General features: G+C 40.3%; 1 protein-coding gene across 2 annotated transcripts in view; it reads right to left on the bottom strand.

Moving 5' to 3' along the window:
* dscama (Down syndrome cell adhesion molecule a) overlaps positions 1-25244 on the bottom strand; it is a 92838-nt gene that overhangs the window by 17953 nt on the left and 49641 nt on the right. For both annotated transcript variants that reach the window (XM_058087997.1, XM_058087998.1), the window contains exons 4-12: positions 16365-16511; positions 15957-16235; positions 14601-14876; positions 14156-14452; positions 11922-12197; positions 9407-9685; positions 8977-9096; positions 7683-7862; positions 1411-1607 (exon numbers count right to left, since the gene is read on the bottom strand). In XM_058087997.1, the coding sequence (XP_057943980.1) occupies positions 1411-1607; positions 7683-7862; positions 8977-9096; positions 9407-9685; positions 11922-12197; positions 14156-14452; positions 14601-14876; positions 15957-16235; positions 16365-16511 (2051 nt within the window). The remainder of the gene's footprint in view (positions 1-1410; positions 1608-7682; positions 7863-8976; positions 9097-9406; positions 9686-11921; positions 12198-14155; positions 14453-14600; positions 14877-15956; positions 16236-16364; positions 16512-25244) is intronic.

The following is a 25244-nucleotide window of genomic DNA, read 5'->3' as shown; positions in this document are numbered from 1 at the left end:
TGTAGTAGGCATTTAAAAGAAAATCCAAAAAAATCCAAAAAACAAATAAAGAACAAGAACCGGCATATAACTTTCCCACTTTTGTTCAGATTTAGTAGAGATACTTAATTGTTTTAGGCCACCATTAAATGTACACAAGTACACACAATCTATACTGCAAAATCACTGCTCAGCTCTGCAACCATTGTGCCCAGTGGACAGTGATAAATGATATAATAATCATTATTATATTATTAATTAGCCTATTATTATTACTATCATCATTATTCTTCTTTTGATTATCACTACTACTACTAGTAGTAGTAGTAGTAGTAGTGGTAGGCTAGTATTAGCCTGCTTATTGGCTTGCTTTATTAGCCTGCTTTTGCCCTATTATATAAAATTACTACTACTAGTAGTCGTAGTAGGCTAGCCTGCTTATTGGCTTGCTTATTAGCCTGCTTTTGCCCTATTACTAAAATATAAAATATAAAATATAAAATATAAAATATAAAATATAAAATATAAAATATAAAATATAAAATATAAAATATAAAATATAAAATATAAAATATAAAATATAAAATATAAAATATAAAATATAAAATATAAAATATAAAATATAAAAATAAAATGAGATTTTTTTGTAAAAAATAACATCACACAAAAAAAATCTATTAAAATACCATTTTAAAACATTTTAGGGGGACTGAAGCCCCCCTAAAATAGGCCTAATGATGCCACTGGTCCTAACAATAATTGTATGAATGCGTGAATTTTTAAATGTTTTTTATTTTATTTATAAAACATATTATTTTTCATTCCGCCTTGTTTTTTTAGACGCTGAACTACTACCTCAACCAATTGAAACCAATGTCAGAATGCTCATGTTGATATATTTTCAATTCCCAAACAATGTTTTTGTTTTCTGACGGATCAAACGCACCACACCAAATAGTGTAAGAAGTAAGTAAGTATAAATCACTAATTCCTGTTGTTGACTTTTTCACAAGAACAACCCATATTTTGTTCTCATGGCGTTGACTTGATTGGAAGTGGACTTTTCACGGTGTCTTAGAAGATGTTTTGCTTATCATCTGCGCAGCATTTATCAGTCCACCATCAGTCCATCAGTCAAAGATGATATAAGATAGCTCTAGACTGAAGGGATGGTTGCCAAATGCACCGAGATGCAAGAGTTCCAGAAGAAAAAAGTGTGAAAGGCACAGTAACATGATCAGGTCCATTTGACAAAGTTTCCGAGTACACGTCAAACAGGCTGGTACACCAAAATGACTACATACCCTATAAAAAGTAATTAGTGTATACTGTGGTAAACTACATCTGTAGTCACAGCTGCCCGAGAAAACAAAAACCAACACAAAACATGAGCCATATGTTTTCTATTCATATGGATGAATCCTTTCTTACCTGCAGGGTGGAGATGACTTCATCTCCCACCTCCTTGACTGTAACTACATAGCGGCTGGTCTCAGGGTTGATGATCCGTTCCTCTTTCTCCCAGCGTACCATGATGGGCTTCTCACCGTGAGCCGTGCAGCTCATTTTCTTCTCCTCACCTTGTGTGGCCAGCGTGGTGTTGGGGTAGGATGTGATCATGGCGGGAACTAAGCCAAAAACGAATAAGACAACACATAATCACAATGGAGGTAGCCACAATGCATTTTAAGCAATTTTCCTGTAAAATGGCTGATTTTTTTTAGTAGTCATTTCATGGAACAAGCTCTTTTGGCATGGATCTTGTATGTGAGGTGCCAAAAAGGTACAATCAACCTTCGAAATACACACCGGCAATATCGCTCACACAGGAGCAGCTCTCCATTCCCCGGATAGTCATCCAGATGTACACACAAGCTTACACACAAACACACACACATACAGACACACACACACCCAAAGCATGATTCCAGTGATGTGATGAGTAGTGTCAGGCAAGAGCTTGCAAACATTTAAGCCTCATCTCTTATTTACTCCGTCTGGGACACGTCCAACAGAAAGAACGCAGTTTTATTTTACATGACACGCTTGAATTTTCAGCAAGTTGCATTTAGAGAAGACATTGGGGAAAAATATCACAGCTCGGGTTGTGTGTAAATGTTATCATTTCAGAGCGGAGCTACTTCCATTTTGCCAATGTTGTTGACACCCCTGGAACGTCGGAACACACCGCGAGGTGACAAACAGCACACTGTGGAAGCAGCTTGGCTACTATGCAGCGGAAAACAAGATGTCTGCACTGTAAATATCAAATGGATTTCAGCATCAAAGAGAAAAAAAAATCTATTAAAACTGCATGGAATTTTAGATTTCTTTGTCATCTTTTAAAGCATCCAGCTCTCAGTAAAGGTGGGGCAGCGTGGTTGTCTTTCTATGGTCACTGATAGGTAGATAGATAAATACATAGACTTCCTTTATTGTCATTGCACAAATGTCTGGCTCCCGTATAATACCAGAGATAAAAGAAGATAAATAATAATACATATAAATATATATAATAAATAAATAATCAAATTAAAAATATATACACATATATAATAATAATAAAAATAATACAAATGTGGAGAATAAATACACAAACGTCTGGCTCCCATATAATACCAGAGATAAAAGAAGATAAATAATAATAAATATAAATATATATTACAAAAAAATATATATATCAATAATAAATAATAATAATAATGTGGAGAATAAATAGATTATTATATATAAATATATAAAAAAATAAATAAATAAAAATATATAAATATGTATAAATAAATAAATATATATAAAAAATAATTATTATAATAATAATATGGAGAATAAATACACAAATGTCTGGCTCCCATATAATACCAGAGATAAAAGATGATAAATAATAATAAATATAAATATATATTACAAAATATATATATCAATAATAAATAATAATAATAACAATAATGTGGAGAATAAATAGATTATTATACATAAATATATATAAAATTCTATATAAATATATAAAAAAATAAATACATATATATATAAATAAATATATAACAATAATAATAAATAATAGTAATGTGGAGGATAAATAGATGACATCAAATCAAAGGTGACGTTTGTATCACTATACACATGCTATACATCCATGTAACCGGAAGAACTTCAGCTAAAAGTCCAACCAAAGTAATTTTAGGGCAACGGAAGACCAGTCAAACTACAAGCACTTACATGTAGGAGGTTGACAAAATATAATATAATAAAATATTATTATAATATATAATTATATATAATAAAATATAATTATAATAATATATATATATATATAGTACTGCTGTGTGTGGCAGTAGGCATTTAATGTCAACATAAATAAATCAAAAAGCCATTTTAATTCCACATCCAAAGCAAAAACAAAACACTTTTTTTTTCTTTCTCCGAATGTGTGTTTATAGAACACTGTTCCTCCACAGCCGCCCAGAGGGCAGTGATGATACACTAAGCCTGCAGGGGATTCAGATGAGCCAGCTGCTGATTGGCTACTCTCACGAGACAACACCCCCCCCCCCCCCCCCACTCCCTCCTGCTCCCAGGCTTCCTTTCACCTGGCCAGGTTGCCATGCCAACCAGAATTGGGCAGTCTCTGCACTCCTCTCTCCCTCTACCTCATCTCCCTCTCTTGCTTCCTCTTATGCACCGGTCTGTATACTCGATAACCAAAACAGCCCCGGATTATGATGTTGCCACCGCCATGCTTTGCGGTTGTTTAGGTTTGAAAGTCTCACCTCAAGTTCGGCAAACATATTTCTTAATAATTAGTGTAATTAGTTAATTTATGTGCATCCATAAGTCCAATGGAGTAAAACTGTCTCCACTGTGGACAGTAGTCTCTTTCTGGCATTTTCATTCAGTTTATTGGATTTTCCCATTGCTCCATGCGGATGATTTCATGATGCACAAGAGCTGTATGAACTACATGTTGCAGTCAATCATAATCATGGTAAAGCCTGGTTGGTTTTAAGACATATTTGTATGTATATGTGTGCATTAGGCAACACGACGGGCGAGTGGTTAGCGCGCAGACCTCACAGCTAGTAGACCAGGGTTCAATTCCACCCTCGGCCATCTCTGTGTGGAGTTTGCATGTTCTCCCGGTGCATGCGTGGGTTTTCTCCGGGTACTCCAGTTTTTCCTCCCACATTCCAAAAACATGCTAGGTTAATTAGCAACTCCAAATTGTCCATAGGCATGAATGTGAGTGTGAATGGTTGTTTGAAAATGAATGAATGAGTTACTGTTTTGTGGTTGAATACGGCCACAAAATATATTAATATTAATAGTCCAAAAATTATGATACCATATCATGATATAGTAAAGGAATCATCGTTGACTCCGTGAAGTTGTGGAATTGCCATTTGTGACATTTGTGTTTTCTTGCAGGCCATTCATACTGTCTGTCAAACATTTGCAGCATTTCTTGAAATGAATTCTTTATTTTTAGACTATTAGCTACTGGTTAATTGGCGACTCCAAATTGTCCATAGGTATGAATGTGAGTGTGAATGGTTGTTTGTCTATATGTGCCCTGTGATTGGCTAGCCGCCAGTCCAGGGTGTACCCCGCCTCTTGCCCGGAGACAGCTGGGATAGGCTCCAGCACCCCCGCGACCCTTGTGAGGAAAAGCGGTAGAAAATGAATGACTGTGTGCATTAGAGAAAACCCAAAGCATGGACAACCTGGTCTTCTTCTACCGGGTTTGCTTTTTCTACTTTATGCTGTTCCTACTGACCAATCTTTGACCTCTGTTGTACACAAAATGGACTCAAAATGGATTTCAATAATAATGTTATAAGCTATGTTTGGAGCACACTGAAATCGGACGACATTGGACACTAGTGTTGGCCACAGGGCACGGTGGGCTCCATGGGGCGAGAGAGAAGACGAGCAGAAATGAGTGTAGCTCCCCGCCCTGCAGGCACTCTGTAAGTGGGAGCTGGGGATGAGCTGGCCAGGATGTGGGGGGTCGGTGTTGGTGGGGGGGAAGGAGTATGTGCAGAGCTGACTAGTTCACTGGCCGTCTGCAATGTACTGAAATAATTTCCTTAGCTGCACAATTTGGCTTGGACATGGAGCATGAGAGGAAATGTACGCCTGGAGAAGGGGGCGGGTCTCACGCACAGGAGCTGGAAGGCTGCTTGCACGGACGCGGACGCGGACGAGTAAAGACGATGAAAGAGATACAGATCAGACCAAGAGGGCGCTGCTTCTGTTTTTCTGAAGGGTGCTGTTCAATGACCACACGGCCATTTACCGCTTCTCTTCATAGACACCTCATTATGTCCTCTGCCCTCATTGCTGTATCCAGTGACATTATGATGCCTAATTACCTTGATTGCTCTTAATTGGCACTGATAAACACTCACTTGCTGTCTGATAGCATCCAATGCGGATTGGTAATGAATTGACTGGAGGTAAGGATGCTTGTCGAGGAAGCACATAAAAATCATTTGTAATGGATTATTAGTTGCATAAGAAGCTGTTTGATACTTAAGAGGGAAAATAAAAACAGCAGGAATATGCGTGTGAATCCCAGTGCGGTAAATGTATGCAGCCTATACTGTTGTTAGTGTCCATTCCGGAATGATGCATAGTGTATTATGATGCCATAGCAGCCGAGGAACAAATACTCAAGCGCCAAGCTAGGACATAGCTATAGCAGCAATTCATTTAATCAAGATGAGTGGCTGTGTCATTATTCTTTTATAATAGTTCCTTTCACAAACACATGTGCGCAAATACTTGCTCACCTGTGTCACATGACCTTCACCGAATAATACACCCCGTGTGCATCTCATTAAAACCCCATAATAGATTCTGTAGTGTTTGTTTCCTCATGAAGCCACACTTTGGACAGCCAATAATACAAAGCGAAGATCATACTATCCGTCACGTGAGTACTTTAGCATGCGTCAGCTTGCGTGCTTCTCTAATTGGCCTCCTAAGCCTCTTAAGTAGCTGCTCAAACGGTGCCGGCTGTCCTGGATAAACAACATAAGCAGTACAGTGTGTACAGAATATACTATAACTGCGACAAATATTACAACCGCAAACAAACAGTTGAGCGTTGCGTGTTTTTTAGCAACAAAAGAAGGCAGTTAACAAGCTGTGTCTCTTTCCACACACACATACATACACACATAAGGTAGGGGATGAGGTGTGGCTCTCCGGGGGCCCGAGAAGACTCTGATTACTACAGGGAGCAATGGGGGTGCAGATCAGGATAACACAAGTATCACAACAACAACCTGCCTCCTCAAGAGCACAGATTGCTCCAGTGGGACTGCTGACACGTACTCATCTAGTATATACTGTACAGTACTACAGTACTATGCAAAAGTCATCACAAATGATGTTGAAACTAAGAAAAAAACTACTATGTACTAATATATTTGACTGTAAATAGCAGTGAATCAATGTGTGATGTTTCAGACAGGAACGGTCCAAAAGATGGTTGACTGTTGTTCAGCTGGCAGACAGAGTGTGAAGCTCAGCGGGGGAGTACTCTGCTGTCACTTGATAAGAGCCAAGGGGGCATAAGCCTCGTCTCGCAGTGGTTGATCAAAACCAGAGCCAAAACCCCAACACCCCGGTAGCAACGATCACACATATACACACACACACACACCAGCGGAAATTAACAACCTTTGCTCTGAGGCACAAAGCGGACATCGAGCATCATAAGAGAAAGTACCGTGCTAGTGGGCTGACAGTTACTAGTTAGCATGATTGAAAGACGACAGAATGGAAATATCACCTTGTACTTCGGTACATTATTTAAAAAAAAAAAACAAAAAACTTAAACTGTATTATGGAAAGCAGGAAGTGAACAAATGTAACAGTTACTGATTGTAAAAGTACCAGATGGAGGGGTAGGATTTAATAAGCTTTGCTTCTTCCTACTCCTTTTGGACATGTGGAACTGTGAACTGATTATGTGATGCATTCAATTGTAATCTGATGCATGTTCAAATGAAATAAAACCATTACCATTAACATTACCATAAAAATCAGGTTCCAAGCAGTAATTTCATTATACAACTAACTATTGTATAATTTGTACAATTATTAATTTTAATGTAATTAAAACATTTACAAAATAAAATACTAATAATTGTATATTATTATAAAATTTTCTGAATTATAAGATCATTTTTAAGTTAAGTTAAGTTTAAGTTAAAAAGGATATTCTATTGGATTTTTTCCAGGCTTTTTGCAGGGCCTTATAATAAGATATTGCATGCCGAATCTGGCCCCCGGATCTTAAGTTTGACACCTGTGGTATAGGACATGGTATAGGACCTATACCACCCCAATTTGGGTGAAATACAGAAAAAGCACAGCAAAAAATGAAATGAAAAAACTTAAATTATATTATTATTATAAATTATATATTAGTATTATATTATATTAGAAGGCAGGAAGTGAACAAATATAACAGTTACTGATTGTAAAAGTACCAGATGGAGGGGTAGGATTTAATAAGCTTTGCTTCTTCCTATTCCTTTTGGACATGTGGAACTGTGAACTGATTATGTGATGCATTCAATTGTAATCTGATGCATGTTCAAATGAAATTAAACCATTACCATAACAATAGTTAGCCGAAAAAAACGAACTATAGGTCAGATTCACAGAGAGAAAAGGTGACACACATGACTTACTTTTAACATTAAGATACATGGACTTGCTGACATCAGCCCCGACGTCGTTGCTGACTCGACAAAGATAGAAGCCACTGTCTTCTTCCAGCACGTGTTTGATGAGTAGAGAGCCGTTGACCAGGACCTCGATCCGAAAACCGGAGTTGAGGGCAATTGGTTTGAACTGAGGGACCCCGGCACCTAGTATGTAGGAAGAAAGTACATCAACTTGTTAGTGGTGTTTTGTTTTTGTATGTTTTGTGGCATTTACTGTATTTTTGGAAATATAAGTCGCTCCGGAGTACAAGTCGCACAAGGCCAAAAATGCATAATTAGGTAGACAAAATATACATAAGTCGCACTGGAGTACAAGTCGCATTTTTTGCGGGTAATTTATTTTATGAACTACTTGACCAAAACAGACATTACGTCCTCTTGGAAGGCAAGTTCTAACAATAAAAGAATAGAGAACAGGCTGAATAGGTGTAAGATATGCTAACACAATGGTTATTCAGCTACACAAAAAATAAACATAAACAGAAAAGGTGTCCAGTGTTTATGTAGCAAACACTTTTTTCATTTATAAGTCGCTCTGGAGTATAAGTCGCAGGAACAGCCAACCTAGGAAAAAAAGTGCGACTTACAGTCCGGAAAATACGGTATTTGGACGGTAACGATTATTTTTTCAGTCGATTACTGTATTTTATGGACTATAAGTCGCTCCGGAGTATAAGTCACACAAGGCCAAAAATGCATAATTAGGTAGACAAAAAATATACATAAGTCGCATTTTTTGCGGGTAATTTACTTTATGAACTACTTGACCAAACCAACATTACGTCCTCTTGGAAGGCAAGTTCTAACAATAAAAGAATAGAGAACAGGCTGAATAGGTGTAAGATATGCTAACACAATGGTTATTCAGCAGCACAAAAAATAAACATAAACAGAAAAGATGTCCAGTGTTTATGTAACATAAACACTTTTTTCCTTTATAAGTCGCTCTGGAGTATAAGTGGCAGGAACCAGCCAACCAACCAATGAAACAAGCCAACCTATGAAAAAAAGTGCGACTTATGGTCCGGAAAATACGGTAATTCTTGTATGTAATCTTGTATGTATTATTAGCGACTGAGGTGTTCATCTAAAATCTAATCTCATAAATAGACCAACAACCCGCAGTACTATTTCCTACCAGTACAGAAATAAGAATGGCCTTCCTCGCCGATGTTTTTCATCTCAGATCTGATGCGGTGCTGCTCTATGTATGTAATGATATGTTTGTACATTCATGACAGCCAGGCTGTGTTTCTACCTTTGGAGTACTCCCATTGGATGGTAGGAACAGGATATCCCTCAGCAGAGCAGTTCAGAATCACAGCTTTACCATAGATGCCATCCTGGTCCTTTGGTTGCACCACAAATTTGGGAGGAACTGCAAGTCAAACATCCACATTCTGCTACTTCTTCCAAAATCGACAGCCAAATGTCATTCTTTTTATAAAAATACCGTTCTTGTGGAAAGGATAGACGAGTAGCAAGATGATAATGTTTGATTACCTTACATAACATTACAATGCTAACCTTTCTGGTACAGAACGGACTCAACCAATCAAGTCCGTACCGTGATTATGGCATACTGCTACATTCCTATTGGTTAGTTTAGCAGAGGGGTGTCTAATTGTTGTTGTTTTGCAATATCCCACAGAATAATATTTTTTTTTTAATACGTTTTGTCACCTTACCTCGAACAATGAGCTGACTCTGATGCTCCACAGCCGCAGCTTGGTTGCGTGCAATGCATGTGTAGTTGCCGTTGTGCATGAGCGTAAGATTGGAGATGCGCAAAGAGCTGGTAAAGTCGATGTTGTCAATAGTGACGCCGAGGCTGGCTGGTATTGGCCGACCGTCCTTCTGCCAGGTGATGAAGACGGGTTGGTCGCCAGACATAACCACACATGGGATGAAGACTCTTTGACCGATGGAAAAGCGAGGGAACTCAAATGGGTGGATGGTGGGTGGGACTGTGAAAAAAAAAAAAACGAGAGTTGCCATTATGTGATGCTTGGCTACAATACAAGGCTCACATGCATGATAATTAAACAAGTCATTAGTCACAATGATTCTATTAACCTTTAAAAAGTCAGACCCCCAGTTCAGGGGCCAGTGTGGTTTATACATGCACTCAAAACGTTGATTTATTTTGGATCTGTCTTTTTCTAGCAAGCCACTTAAGAGATTATAACACTTTTTTTTATACAGTATCAATCATTCTATAACCTCTTAATCAGCTGCATCTAACATTTCCTCTCGCTCTCGTAGACTCTCCGGGGACACTGTAGTCTTTGTGGGAACCAGATGAAAATTAATGATTTGAAACAACATTGAAATAAGCGACACTTCAACGCTTATTTAATTCACAACAAAATAGGCATAATGGGCTCCTGGGGATTCCCTCTCTGCAGCAGTGGAATGCTAAACAGCCAAGAGGCAAATTAGGCCGCGCGGCGTTGTCTATGCCGTGTGATTCTACGCTCGTTAGCACGTCAACAGCCGCCAGAAAGCGTGAGAGAGGGAGGAAAAGGAGGAGGGGGGAGGGGGGTTGCCCATCCAACATTTCGATGCCGTGTGAGGTTATCACTACCGCAAAATATTCTGATGAGAGCAGATAAAGCGGCTGGGATGATGGAGATGGTGCTTTGCTATCAGTGAAAGGCCTTTTTATACAAGGTTGTTTTTGCTAACACAAAAAGGTAGATAACATTTAACCCAAAAGAACCCGGTTCAGTTACCACTGTCCTAAAATGGACCCTGTAGACTTGCAGGGGTGTCACTGAGGGCCACATCACAGTTATGGCTGCCCTTGTATATAAATATATAATATATAAATGTATTTTGCACATACAGACCGGGGCCTTCAGTCATGAGTGATGACCCCTGCAACATCTCCACATAACCAGCTGCTGTTTGACGCCTCTGCACAACCTGAAGCTCATCTCAGCTGGGATCTCCTCATCATGATAGTTACGTTGGAAGCCATCGGGACCGTCAGGGGTACCTTTTGTCTCATCGGAGAATAAAATTTTCTTCCACTTCTCAATGTCCTGTGTTTGGTGCTACTGTGTACATTCCAAACCGGCAATTTTGTGAGATTGAATGAGATGTCTGATGGTTATTGGACGGCACTTGGCACTAGTAACCCTTATTCCTCTCTCTTGGCAGACATCCAATCGGATCCTGTCTTGCTCAGTGCAGGTGACATTTTTTTGGTTCCATTAATTTGACCTTTTTGTTCCATAACCCTTATATGCTAGGACAACAATAAAAAAGCCATAGCATTTCAGTATGTGGAATCAAACTATGGAATGGATTGAGTAAGGACCTCAAACAATGCACAACGATGAGCCAATTCAAGAAACAATACAAGGAGTTGATGTTTGCTAAATACAAGGATGAAGAGTCTTGAACCAGTCATGACGTGCTATATATATATCACTATATTAACTTACTATGGTACCCCTTATGTCATTGTATGGTCATATCACCTTGTATTTTGGTATGTGCATAAATAAAAAATTAAGTAAATAAATAAATAAATAAAATTTAAAAATTGTTGTAATTATTTTTTATAATAAAAAAAATAACAAAAACTTTAATTATATTATTATTATTATAAATTATTTATTATTATTATTATAATATTATATTAGAAGGCAGGAAGTGAACAAATATAACAGTTACTGATTGTAAAAGTACCAGATGGAGGGGTAGGCTTTAATAAGCTATGCTTCTTCCTACTCCTTTTGGACATGTGGAACTGTGAACTGATTATGTGATGCATTCAATTGTAATCTGACGCATGTTCAAATGAAATAAAACCATTACCATTACCATAACCCTCAGGTCTCACTGCATCCAAAGTCAGCAGCAATGGCGTGCTTTGAGAGGCCGTTCATATGAAGCTCAATAATCCCACCACGTTCAAAGAGAGAAGGCTTTTTTTTTGCCTTTGCCATCAGGAGATCATTACAGTGTGAATACCTGACCCAAAATGACACTGAATCTACATTTTGGCTTTTAAAGACTTTTGATCAGCTGACTTTTTGTCCCACTCCCATTTCTTCTTCGAACCTCCTTAAGATCCAACAGAGCCACAACCACATTGGCCATTTCAGACTGATGAGGATTGTGATGGATTCACCGGACACGATTCCGATGTGACTAATGTGTTATGCACGTGTGAGTGAGTGGATTCCATACCTTTCACAGTGACATAGACGCTCTGGTGCGTGGAGAGCTGGGGCTGCACGAGCACATTGCACGTGTATTCCCCTTCATCCACGTCCTTCTGCACATCAAAAAGCTTCAGGGTGCCATTGTTCTCAAAGGCCCGTTGTCGGTGGTTGTACGGCAGCAAATTGGAGTCCTTGTACCACTTGATGGAGTAGTAAGGGTAGCCGATGACGCGACAGTGGATGTACATGTCCCGCCCAGCGATAGCAGTGAGGTTTTTCATTGGTCTGATGCTGGCAGGCCCTTGAAGGACACATTGGAGAGACAACCCTCTTAAAAGGACTTTGAGGCAGGGGGTTTGCTGGATTGTGTGTTTTTAATGCACCACAAAGTTGACATGCCTTGATTCATTCTGACAATTCTCATTTATTCGGTGGAATAGAAACATTATATACTGTGTATATCATGATTATTCATCAGGTTAATAATTTTATTTTAACACTTATTCTAGCAGCAACATTACTTGTGTTGCTGCTGGAATAAGCAACAAGCCAAGCCAGAAGAACACGTTTAATTCGATGCCCCATGTTGTCATAAGCGGCTGTCGGCATAACCGATCGGTCATAAACTCACCTGTTAAGCGGACACTTTTTTACTAATAATAAGAATACAGTGGACCAAGGTTCCCTGTGTTATTCTTTCTGTTTAACTATTACCGGTGTAATGCTTGCAGATCGGGTACATCCTGCATGTAGCTACTCCCTTTAGCACGATTAAGGAAGCAATGACGTGAGAAACAGCTATTATACAGTACTTTCCCCCATAATGGCACTTTTAGAGAAATATCTTCATCGCTTGACCGCATGTCACTTCTGGATCGCTCTATTTAGCCTTAATCATGCATGAATGAACACAATCAAGTTAAACCAATGGCTGCACAGCTCTGGCTGGTCTGCGGTACGCAATCACTAACGGCTGTGCACCAGGCACAGGGAGTGAAGCGATATTACTGCTACGTGACAACGGCAAAGCCAGCGAGGCGTGTCGCTGTGGGGAGCAGATAGCTTCAGCGTCATCCACGAGAGGAACAGTAAATCACCCGAACGGTGTCCCGATATAAACCTATCAGCAGGAGCTAGGGAGGGAGCACGGCATTCAAAACACAATGCTGTCAGTGGTGACTGATGACAGAAGGAGCGGCGAATTGAAGCTGTGTCTACTCTAGACCTCCAGACCTGGACCCCGATGGGTCGGCGCAATGTTCATTCATTCATTCATTTTCTACCGCTTATCCTCACGAGGGTTGCAGGGGTGCTGGAGCCTATCCCAGCTGTCTTGGGGCGAGAGGCCCAATAAATAGGCTGGTGACCAGTCCAGGGTGTACCCCGCCTCTCGCCCGGGGTACTATCTCCAGCACCCTCCGCGACCTTTGTAAGGTAAGGTAAGGTAAGGTAAGGTAGGTAAAGGTAAGGTAAGGTAAGGTAAGGTAAGGTAAAGGTATAGGTAAAAGTAAAGTAAAGTAAAGTAAAATTAGTCTCAACTCATCATGTGAATAAAAGACACCAGTCACAGAAACAGCATGGAGCATGGGCAAGACCAAAGAGCTGTCAAAGGATCTCAGGGACAAGATTGTAAAATAAAATAAAATAAAAAAAAATGAAAAAAAATAAAATAAAATAAAATAAAATAAAAAAAAAATAAAATAAAATAAAAAAAATAAAAAAAATAAAATAAAATAAAATAAAAAGGTATTTCGTTGTGCAAAGGGGGATGAAATAACATATTTCATATATTTCACTAATGAATAAACGAAAAAAAGATTTCAAAAACTGTCCCGGTCATGATGCACCGGCTCAAACAAACATAAGGACATTGAGATGAAGAGGCCAATCCTAAATCAAAACAAGACAGCTGTGGTACACCCTGGGCTGGTCGCCAGCCAATCACAGGGCACATATGCACTCCAAACAACCATTTACACTCACATTCATACCTATAGACAATTTGGAGTCGCCAATTAACCTAGCATGTTTTTGAAATGTGGGAGGAAAACGGAACCCACGCATGCACGGGAAAACATGCAAACTCCACACAGAGATGGCCGAGGGTGGAATTGAACTCGGGTCTACTAGCTGCGCTAACCACTCGACCGCCGTGCAGCCCCCGGCGCAATGTTAATAATCCAAATTCTCCCAGAATAAATCAAGACATGTTGATGTGTATATGTGATGGTAGGTTGGAAGAGTTGATCTGACAAGCACCTCTTACGTTTATTCGCGCCTGGTAGGAAATGGCCCCTGCTGAGTTGTTGCAGATGCAGCGATAAACCCCTCCATCCGGGACCTGGGTCTGGCTGATGTTGAGGTGGCTGACCACATGGCCTTCAGAGTTGGTGTAGTAGGATATTCGATGGCGACTATCCCGGATTACTGGCTCGTCATCAAGGGTCCAGGTCACCCGGGGCTCCGGGGTGCCCTTCACCGTGCATGACAGTGATACAAACTCATTGATGTTGTAGACCTTTTCGCTAAATGATGCCAGAATCTTTGGTGTACCATCTGAGCAACATAAGCGGAGAGAAAAAAGGCACGTTAGGATCAAAGATCTTTGAAAATTCTAACACAAGCTACAGTTTAAGCACCGGAATATTATAAATAATAACTTATGCTAGCAAAATTAAGCTGCCTTGATGAGGAGGATTCTGACCTTCTAATATGACCTGGACAAAGTCCTGAGCCGACATCTTCCCATGTCTGGCGAAGCACTGATACGCTCCTCCATCACTCTTGGCCATCCCAGCCATAACAAGGTTTTCCCGGTTTTGGCCTGTCATCCGGACACTGTTACTTGGGTAGATGAGCTCGCCGTTACGGTACCAAGACAACTGGTACTCTTCCGAGCCAGTTACGCCGCAGGAGAGCGAAACCTGGCTGCCAACGCTGCCCTTCACCTTACGAGGGCTCACCACGACTTTCAGCATCTCTGGAAGTTAGAGAGGTTACTGGTTAACTGTGGAAATCGATGGAAACACTTGAAAGTCATAACAGGGAAAAAAGTTAAGTACCGTACAAAGTCTTACAGACAGAGAAAGAGAGAGTACTATAAGATACATGGAAAAGGGGGGACTAATTCCATGCATTATTCTATTTTTAGCTTATTCTGGTACAATAGCCTGGCGTCCAAATACTGTCCATTTAGTGTATGGATGTACTGCATACTGTATGTCATGTGTTGTATTTCTTGTACCAAATTACAGCAATTCTACAAAATTATCACTTTACGGAAGGTGTGTACAAAGTGCGGCCCTGTAGCCATATGTGGCCCGCAGTTTGTTTGTCCGTTTGTGTATACCTGCAAGGCAAAAGGCCTTAAAACTATGTTTTTTTTGTTATTATCTATGGAAAAAGGACTCAGTTTGTTATTGGCCGAGTAATCGCATTACACTCATTATTATTATTATGATTCATTATTATTATATACAAGGATGAGGAGTCTTGAACCAGTCATGATGTGCTATATATATATATATATATATATATATATACCACTATATTGACAGTTACTATGGTACCCATCATGTGTCATTGTATGGTCATATTACCTCGTACTTGAAAAAAATAAATAAATAAAAAAACATAAAAAAATAAAATAAAAAACTTAAACTATATTAGGAAAGCAGGAAGTGAACAAATGTAACAGTCAATGATTTGTAACAGCGAATATCCTAATAATTACTTAAAATTTTTTACAAACAATAAAAATTACAAAAAATTAAAAAATAAAAATTTATTAAATAAATTTAAAAAAATAAAATAAAATAAATAAAAATTATATTAGGAAAGCAGGAAGTGAACAAATGTAACAGTTACTGATTGTAAAAGTACCAGATGGAGGGGTAGGATTTAATAAGCTTTGCTTCTTCCTACTCCTTTTGGACATGTGGAACTGTGAACTGATTATGTGATGCATTCAATTGTAATCTGATGCACGTTCAAATGAAATAAAACCATTACCATTACCATTAAAACAAGTCCTCCCAATAAAAAGTGGCTTGACACTGACCTTTCACCTGCAGCCTGCCGACCACCTCAGCACTGCCGTAGCTGTTCCACACCTCACACACGTACGTGCCCGTGTCGCTGGGTTGGGATCTCTCGATGAGCAGCCCTGTCACACTCTGTCTGTAACGCGTGTCGGGCTCCAGAGGTCGGTTGTCCTTCAGCCAGCGGTATTTGGGTGCTGGGTGGCCTGAGGCCTTGCATGGCAATTCCACTCGGTGAGAAGCCATTACCTCCCGACGTTCAAAGCTGTCCAGGATGTGTGGTGCTGAGTTTGTTGGATCTACGGTGAGCAATAATATAGCATCGCTATATTACACAGCAATATAATGTTCACTTGTGAAGTGTAAAACTGAATGTATTAAGAGTAGTTTGAACCATTTTAACAAATAAATACAAAATTTAACTCTACCTGAGACAATGAGGCGGGCACTATTGCTTTGTCGCGTCTCTCCTGTGTACCGATGGCGTGTCATACATCTATAGTTGTACAGTCCATCCTCCATTTGGACATCTAGGATATAAAGGGCTCCCGTGGATGTGATAAGAAACCGCGACACTGTAAAGACACACAGAGAGTAAATGTTAGCATTTAAAACATAACCAATCATCAGCAAAAGGAAGAGCACAACCGAAAACAGCCATGGCGTGCACATTTACGTGTGACTCTGACCAAATTTGCACAACAAAAACATAAAATAATGGCAAATGAAAGTTCATAGTACAGGGAAGTTGTAGCTTGCACCTTTCCTGACAGAGCAAATCTGTTTAGCATGTAAGGGCATTTAGATCAACAATAATATCAGCCTCAATGGCTGAAAAACGGGAAAATAAAATAAAATAAAATAAAATAAAATAAAATAAAATAAAATAAAATAAAATAAAATAAAATAAAATAAAATAAAATAAAATAAAATAAAATAAAATAAAATAAAAACGGCTGGTGACCAAAACATGCTAGGTTAATTGGCGACTCCAAATTGTCCATAGGTATGAATGTGAATGGTTGTTTGTCTACATGTGCCCTGTGATTGGCTGGCGACCAGTCCAGGGTGTACCCCGCCTCTCGCCTGAAGACAGCTCGGATAGGCTCCAGCGACCCTAGTGAGGATAAGTGGTAGTAAAAGGAATGAATGAATTAGTGAATGAATCATTTGAGTGTTAAGTTGCTGTGTGATGAATTTAGTGCTGTTAGTAATGTGTTCTTTGAAAGATGACACAGTGTGTCAGACTGTTGACCTCTTGAGATTTTCAATGGGTGTACCCTGCCTCTCGCCCAAAGACAGCTGGGATAGGCTCCAGCACCGCCTGCGACCCTTGTGAGGAAAAAGCGGTAGAAAATGAATGAATGAATGAATGAAAATAAAATAAAATAAAATAAAATAAAATAAAATAAAATAAAATAAAATAAAATAAAATAAAATCAAATAAAAATAAAAATAGTATTAGTTGTGCAAAGGGGGATGAAATAATATATTTCATATTCATTAAAAAATCAACTAAAAAAAAGATTTCAAAAACTGTCCCGGTCCAAACAAACATAAGGACATTGAGGTGAAGAGGCCAACCCTATGCAGGGGCTATCGCCATGTCACCCCACTGCTACCCCTAAATTAGAAACTATACAAAATCCCAAATCAAAACAAGACAGCTGGTCACAACAGGACAAACAAAAAACTAAAACAGGAAAACGAGAACGTTGACGGGTATGTTTCATGAACACATGCTATCCTAGAAAGCATGTATTTATTGTTATGCAGCAGAATCAGCGAGACGAGCGCAGCCAAAGTCCGGTACGGATGTCTCTCGGCAAATATTAGCAAGCCGAGAGACTGCGCGATTGTAGTCACCCAACATTTACTGCAGCCCATTTAGCTCTGAGGCGCTGTGACAAGGCTGTGTGTTGTGTGCAAGTGTAACACAGCTCGTTATGATGTAGCTCATTGCTCTCTCTCTCTCTCTCTCTCTCTTTCGCTCTCTCTCTCAGGAAAGCGTCTCTCTCACTTCTCACATTCCCTGCTCCTGACTGAAGCACGGGGACCAGAGATCACAGAACGCTTTGATAAGGCAAAGCTTGGCTGGCCACTCGTGCTAATATCATGGTGATGTTATGCTAATTTAAATGAACACGTGGGAGCACTGAGGTAGTGAGTGTTTATGAGGAGTAATAAGCGCTGTAGCCTGTGGTTGCCAGTACATTTTATGTGTCACAGATGATAGAGCGGTCTGTCTGGATGAAGATCAAATGGGGCCACCGCACTATGGGGGATTCTGGCAATATTAGAAAGGATGTCATAATGCAGACTACGGGACCTACGTTCCATCTTGACATTACAGTTTATCATATACCACAAAGTACTATTAATTCTAATTCCGCTAACGAGCAAAATGGCAGTCTTGAAGGTGACAGAGTAATAAATAGACGGCGAGGACGCCACTGTCAGCGAGTGTTGACCTAATTAGAAAACTCAAACCGGGGTTGTGATATCCCGAGGGGCCTTCTTTTCAGTTTGTGGTTGGCACGTTCTAATGTGTGACTAACCACATGTACCAATGTAAGGTGGGAAATATTATAAAATTAGAACGTGATGTTTGGCAAAAAAAATAAGCTATCGAAGGAATGCCGCTTTTCTGTCGTCTTTTTCCATAATCCTGTTGTTTGGTTGGTTGCCTGGGCCACACTTTGGACACCCACGGGTATACCCCCAGTCTTTTTTCTATCCTCCTCCTTCTTTTCTGGGTAATAATTCTACATATTAAAAAAAATAAATAAATAAAAAATAAAAACCATAAAAAAAATCAAATAAAAAACTTAAAACTATATTAGGAAAGCAGGAAGTGAACAAATGTAACAGTTACTGATTTGTAACAGCGAATATCCTAACAGTTACTTAAATACATTTAAAAAATCAAACAATTTAAAATAAATAAAAAATATAAATGTAACAGTTACTGATTGTAAAAGTACCAGATGGAGGCGTAGGATTTAATAAGCTTTGCTTCTTCCTACTCCTTTTGGACATGTGGAACTGTGAACTGATTATGTGATGCATTCAATTGTAATCTGATGCAGAGGATAATAATCTTCTAGGGTAATAATTCAACACATCAATTAAGAAATACTGAAATTGATTGCAATTTTTTATTCCTAGTAGAATTTGTGTCCTTCTTTCCTGAACATCCTGATTGCCTGCACGCAATCAATGCTGCAGCACGTGTCCTTGTGAGCTGAGGGCGTTTTCTTTTATGCTCTGTGCTACTGCAGTCCCACCCCCTCACCCCACCCCACCCCACCCCCAATCACACTGACTTGTGTGTCCATTTGTTTGTCTTCTGTGTGTGTGTGCTTTGTGCATACAAGTGAGTGTAAATGCGTTTATGTAGCAGAGAATGCATGGAGGAATGGTCAATAATAACGACTCCAGGCGTTTCGCTACGTTTTCCACTGCCCCTCTCTCTGCTCCACCTGCTGCATACTAACACTTGTCTGCAGTGTGTGTGTGTGTGTGTGACAGAGAGAGTGTGTATTTATGTCCCCACCTGGCAGCATGTGGGTGAAGTGAGTATTTGAGTCACTGCTAATTGTGTAAGTTTACCCCCTTAAAAGCATATTAAGGAGATAAGAGACTGAACATTTAAAAAAAAATCCAGAAAAATAACAAAAGAAAGAGTATAAATGTATTAATATTTGATAGAGCGAGAAAAGTATTTGATCCCCGTGCACCAGCAAGCATTCTGACCCCCACAGACCGGTAATGTGTACATGAAACACACAAATTAGTCTCAACTCATTATATGGATAAAAGACACCAGTCACAGAAACAGTATGGAGCATGGGCAAGACCAAAGAGCTGTCAAAGGACCTCAGGGAGAAGAATGTAAAATGAAATGAAATGCAATAAAATGAATTAAAATAAAATAAGTCTCAACTCATTACGTGGGTAAAAGACACCAGTCACAGAAACAGTATGGAGCATGGGCAAGACCAAAGAGCTGTCAAAGGAGCAGATGGACAAGAATGTAGAATGAAATGAAATGAATTAAAATAAAATAAGTCTCAACTCATTGTGTGGGTAAAAGACACCAGTCACAGAAACAGGATGGAGCATGGGCAAGACCAAAGAGCTGCCAAAGGACCTCGGGGACAAGAATGTAAAATGAAATGAATTAAAATAAAATAAGTCTCAACTCATTATGTGGGTAAAAGACACTAGTCACAGAAACAGTATGGAGCATGGGCAAGACCAAAGAGCTGTCAAAGGACCTCAGGGACAAGATTGTAAAATAAAATAAAATAAAATAAAATGGATGGGATGGTGGACACCGTCCCTACTGGTCAACATGGAGGTGGAAAACTAAAATCCCTCCTGCAAAACCTTACAAAAATTCTTCTTTCCACCTTATCAGCCCGTTCTGTTTCCTTCTTTTATTCCCATTTGTGGATCGGCAGTGAATATTTACAATGAAGCCACACAGTTTTCCACTGAAAGCAATATTGCAGGACACAATAACAATAACGAAAAAGGCTGAATCAGGCCTGTTTACGCTGGACACCAGTTAACATCAGCGGGTTTGAGATGAGGCTTGAACACAATTACATGTAACGACAAAAGCTGAGCTTTTTTTTTTTTTTATAACTCCTAATGCAACAATCTGCCCCCCCTCACCCAAAAAAAATCTAAACGAGGTACCTTGGCTCCCCTGCCTCAAAATGCTTTAATTGAGACATGAGTGGAGCGATGGAGTGATGCAGAGAAAAAGAGAGAGAAAATAAAACATCAAGGGGGGTGGGGGGGGGGGGGGGGCACCAGTGGGATTCAACCACGCTGTCATCTAAAATGACTTACAAATTACCTCACTGGCAGAAGGGGGGGGGGGGGATTGGGGGGGCGGCGGCGCAACTTTCATATGCAAATTCCCCATCATGGCAAGGGAGAGCAATTATCAAATGAAAATATCTCAGATGTCAACAGGCAACCTCTGTGTTTGTTTGCCGTAGTGCTCTTGTGTCGGCCTCAATCAAATTAGACACTCAAGTGATGTTTCATCATCCAGGAGCGACACACATTGGAGGCCAGGAACGTGTCGATGCTTTAAATATGCATCTATGCAGATAGATAGATAAGATAGATAAGATGGATGGATGGGTGGGTAGATGGATGGATGGGTGGGTGGGTGGATGGATGGATGGGTGGGTAGATGGATGGGTGGATGGAAGGATGGCTGGATGGGTAGATAGATGGATGGGTGGGTAGATGGATGGATGGATGGATGGATGGATGGGTGAATGGATGGATGAGTGGGTAGATGGATGGATGGATGGATGGATGGGTGAGTGGATGGGTGGATGGATGGGTGGGTGGGTGCATGGATGGATGGGTGGGTGGGTAGATGCATGGATGGATGGGTGGGTAGATGAATGGATGGGTGGATGGGTGGATGAATGGATGGATGGGTGGATAGATGGATAGGGATGGAGGGATGGATGGGTGGGTAGATGGGTGGATGGATGGATGGATGTATGGATGGGTAGATGGATGGATGGGTGGGTAGATGGATGGATGGATGGATGGGAGGGTAGATGGATAGATGGATGGATGGATGGGTGGGTGGGTGGATTGGGAGGGTGGATGGATAGATATAGTTTCAATATATATAATATTATATATATATATATATATATACATATATACATATATATATATATATAATAATATGGATTCTTAAGATTCTTACACAACAGTGGCCAATGACAAACAGCTATTTTTCCTTGGGGTATTAAAAAAAAACAACATACAGACAACAATGTTATTTTTAAACGATTTACTGCCCTGTCCTTATTTTGTCCCATTCCCCCTTCTGGGTTGCTATTACAGTATGTAGCCTTGGGCCCCCAAATGACTAAATACAAGATGTATTTTTTCCAATTCACTCCTACACAAAATGATACAATGTTTCTTGTTAGCATACAGACACATAAATGACAAAAACACAGTTAATATCTAATATCAAGACGAGCCAGAATTGAGAAGAAAAACAAGACTGAAATCTAATATGACTATGAGTGCACCCCAATGCCCTCCATGGAAACGTGACGTAATGACCAGGGTCACAGCATGTGTCATCAGTGAGTAATAAGTGTACGATGAGCCCGGGAGGGCCTGTTTAGGCCCGACCAGAATTATTGGCAGAGCGACTCCTCCACTTTGATCAGCCTGCGATAAGCATGTCAATAGCTGGGGGATCCCACCTATTTAGAGCCCCTGTAATAAAAATCATTTGTCACTCTTGTGGGAGGCCAGCTGACAGCTGCTGGGGTTTCCATAGCAACACACACTAGCTAATGCCTTGTAAGCCACAGTCCCGCTACTGTAAGTGGTGGGGTGGTAGAGCATAAGGGTATACAATCCTAACAAAAACAGTCCTCTTCACGATGACGGCATTTCGTTCCAGGCAATCACAGGGCACATATAGACAAACAACCATTCACACTCACATTCATACCTATGGACAATTTGGAGTCGCTAATTAACCTAGCATGTTTTTGGAATGTGGGAGGAAACCGGAGGACCCGGAGAAAACCACAGGGAGAACAAGCAAACTCCACACAGAGATGGCCGAGGGTGGGATTGAACTCGGTTCTGCGCACTAACCACTCGACCGCCGTGCAGCCCCATTTCATTCACATGTCATTTTTTTGCATTTGACAGTAAATTCTGTTTTTAATCAGGCAATTCCGTCCAAAGAGTGGTTAGCACGCAGACCTCACAGCTAGGAGACCAGGGTTCAATTCCACCCTCGGCCATCTCTGTGTGGAGTTTGCGTGTTCTCCCCGTGCATGCGTGGGTTTTCTCCGGGTACTCCGGTTTCCTCCCACATTCCAAAAACATGCTAGGTTAATTGGCGACTCCAAAGCTGGGACAGCTGGGATAGGCTCCAGTACCCCTTGTGAGGATAAGTGGTAGAAAATGAATGAATTACTGTTTTGTGGTTGAATATGGCCACAAAATATATTCATATTAATAGTCCAAAAATTATGATACCATATCATGATATAGTAAAGGAAATATTGCACTATCATCGTTCACTCTGTGAAGTTGTGGAATTGCCATTTGTGACATGTATTTTCTTGCAGGCCATTCATACTGTCTGTCAAACATTTGCAGCATTTCTTGAAATGAATTCTTTATTTTTAGACTTTTAGCCACTGGTTAATTGGCGGCTCCAAATTGTCCATAGGTATGAATGTGAGTGTGAATGGTTGTTTGTCTATATGTGCCCTGTGATTGGCTGGCCACCAGTCCAGGGTGTACCCCGCCTCTCGCTCAAAGACAGCTGGGATAGGCTCCAGCACCCTCGCCACCCTCATGAGGAAAAGCGGTAGAAAATGAATGAATGAATGAATTCCGTCCAAGAATGAAGAAGTTAAGAGAGACTAGTACCCATGAGTCCTGTTTAAGTACAAAAACTCTAGTTTAGAACAACTTGTTCATGAATCACACATCTCTACCTTCAACTTTGACACTTGCTGTCCAATTTCCCAATGGAAGGGATGATGCAGTTCCCAGTGTCAAATGCTTCCCTCAATGCGCCTATGCAGCCATGTCTAATAGACGTGCCTAATACACATCCGGGGCGAGCTTGAGTTCACGGTTTTGGCGCCAATCCCTCACCACACCTGGACTCAAGACTTCAAGTAGCCAATCTGAGCCAACTTCCTATCTGCTGACTTGAGTCAGAGCGGAAGGCTGCGCTTTTATTTATTTTTTTTATTGCCATTCCTAATCAGCAGCAGAATCCCTCTGCTCATTAACAAGACATGCGTTAGCCCGAGGCTAACTGCCTCATATGTCAACCACATATAAAGATGTCATCTTCTGCTTGGCTGAGTAAACAACTATTAAAACTGGATGCAAATGGTCGTTCAATGATATTCAAATGAGGAGACAACAGGGAAGATCCAACCCTGAGGCGCCCGGGGGCCTCGATGTTGGCCCACATTCCTCTTGTCGTGTTAGATGGGATTGTTTTTGGATACGGTTCTTCCTCAGCATATTACGGTTTTGTCATAAATATTCTGCTATTTATACATCCTTTTCATTAATAGTTTGAGACAAGGTAATGTAACTTGATATAGAATATTGTCTTCATCTTGGAAATGTAATAAAAACTATAGAATGTCACTTGTATGAAATCGCTATCAGCAGTGTAGTGCATCAACTGTGACTTACCCCCCACTTTGAGTTCTGGTCGGATTTCGGTGGGTGTGGATCCAAACCAAGCCAGTATGTAATTAATACAAAATAAATTACTAGTCCTAAATGGTATTCAATTGAATCCAAACTAAATATCAGCAGTTTTGTCCATTAGAAATGTGTTCCTATATTCTGGATTAAAACTGCAGCAGAATCTTCAAGACAAAGCTCAATTTAATAATGAACAGTGTTCGAACACAGTTTTATCTGTGTGGTATTTTGGCAAACACAATGGCAGAATCTCTTTTCACTATCTGGACTGTCTCGGGGGACAGCTGAGTGAGCACTTTTTTTTTCTTTCACCCAGACAAAGACTTGTCTTCCACAAGTCAAAACTGACATTGTTTCAACAATAGAGTTCTAAATCTGGGGAGGAGTGCTTATCTGAACTGGAAGTTTTAACCTTTAGTAAAAAAAAAAAAGGGGGGGGGGGCAGCTGGGCAAGATGTTTCTAACTGTTGGATTTTTTTTCATAAACTGAAACGAAACAGGGAGCTGCACGATGTAGAGTGGTTAGCACGCAGACCTCACAGCTAGGAGACCCGAGTTCAATCCCACCCTCGGCCACTTTTACCTCTGGATGGGTCAAGGATTAAATAGATTTACATTATTTTTCATGAAAAATGTTTTTTTGGTTAGCATCCGTTTTGGTCAGACCTTCCGGATGCTAACCAAGGTTTCACTGAGGCCTATCCTGACTTTGAAGGTAAATGACTATTTTTGTTTTTTTTATTTAACATAGTTTTTGCTGGGCTGCACGGCGGCCGAGTGGTTAGCGCGCAGACCTCACCCTCGGCCATCTCTGTGTGGAGTTTGCATGTTCTCCCCGTGCATGCGTGGGTTTTCTCTGGGTACTCCGGTTTCCTCCCACATTCCAAAAACATGCTAAGTTAATTGGCGACTCCAAATTGTCCATAGGTATGAATTGTTTGTCTATATGTGCCCTGTGATTGGCTGGCCACCGGTCCAGGGTGTACCCCCGCCTCTCGCTTGAAGACAGCTGGCTCCAGCGCCCCCGCGACCCTCGTGAGGATAAG

Source organism: Doryrhamphus excisus, chromosome 11 (genome assembly GCF_030265055.1).
Source record: "Doryrhamphus excisus isolate RoL2022-K1 chromosome 11, RoL_Dexc_1.0, whole genome shotgun sequence".
In the NCBI taxonomy this organism is placed as follows: domain Eukaryota; kingdom Metazoa; phylum Chordata; class Actinopteri; order Syngnathiformes; family Syngnathidae; genus Doryrhamphus; species Doryrhamphus excisus.
This window is presented reverse-complemented; position numbering and strand designations above follow the sequence as displayed.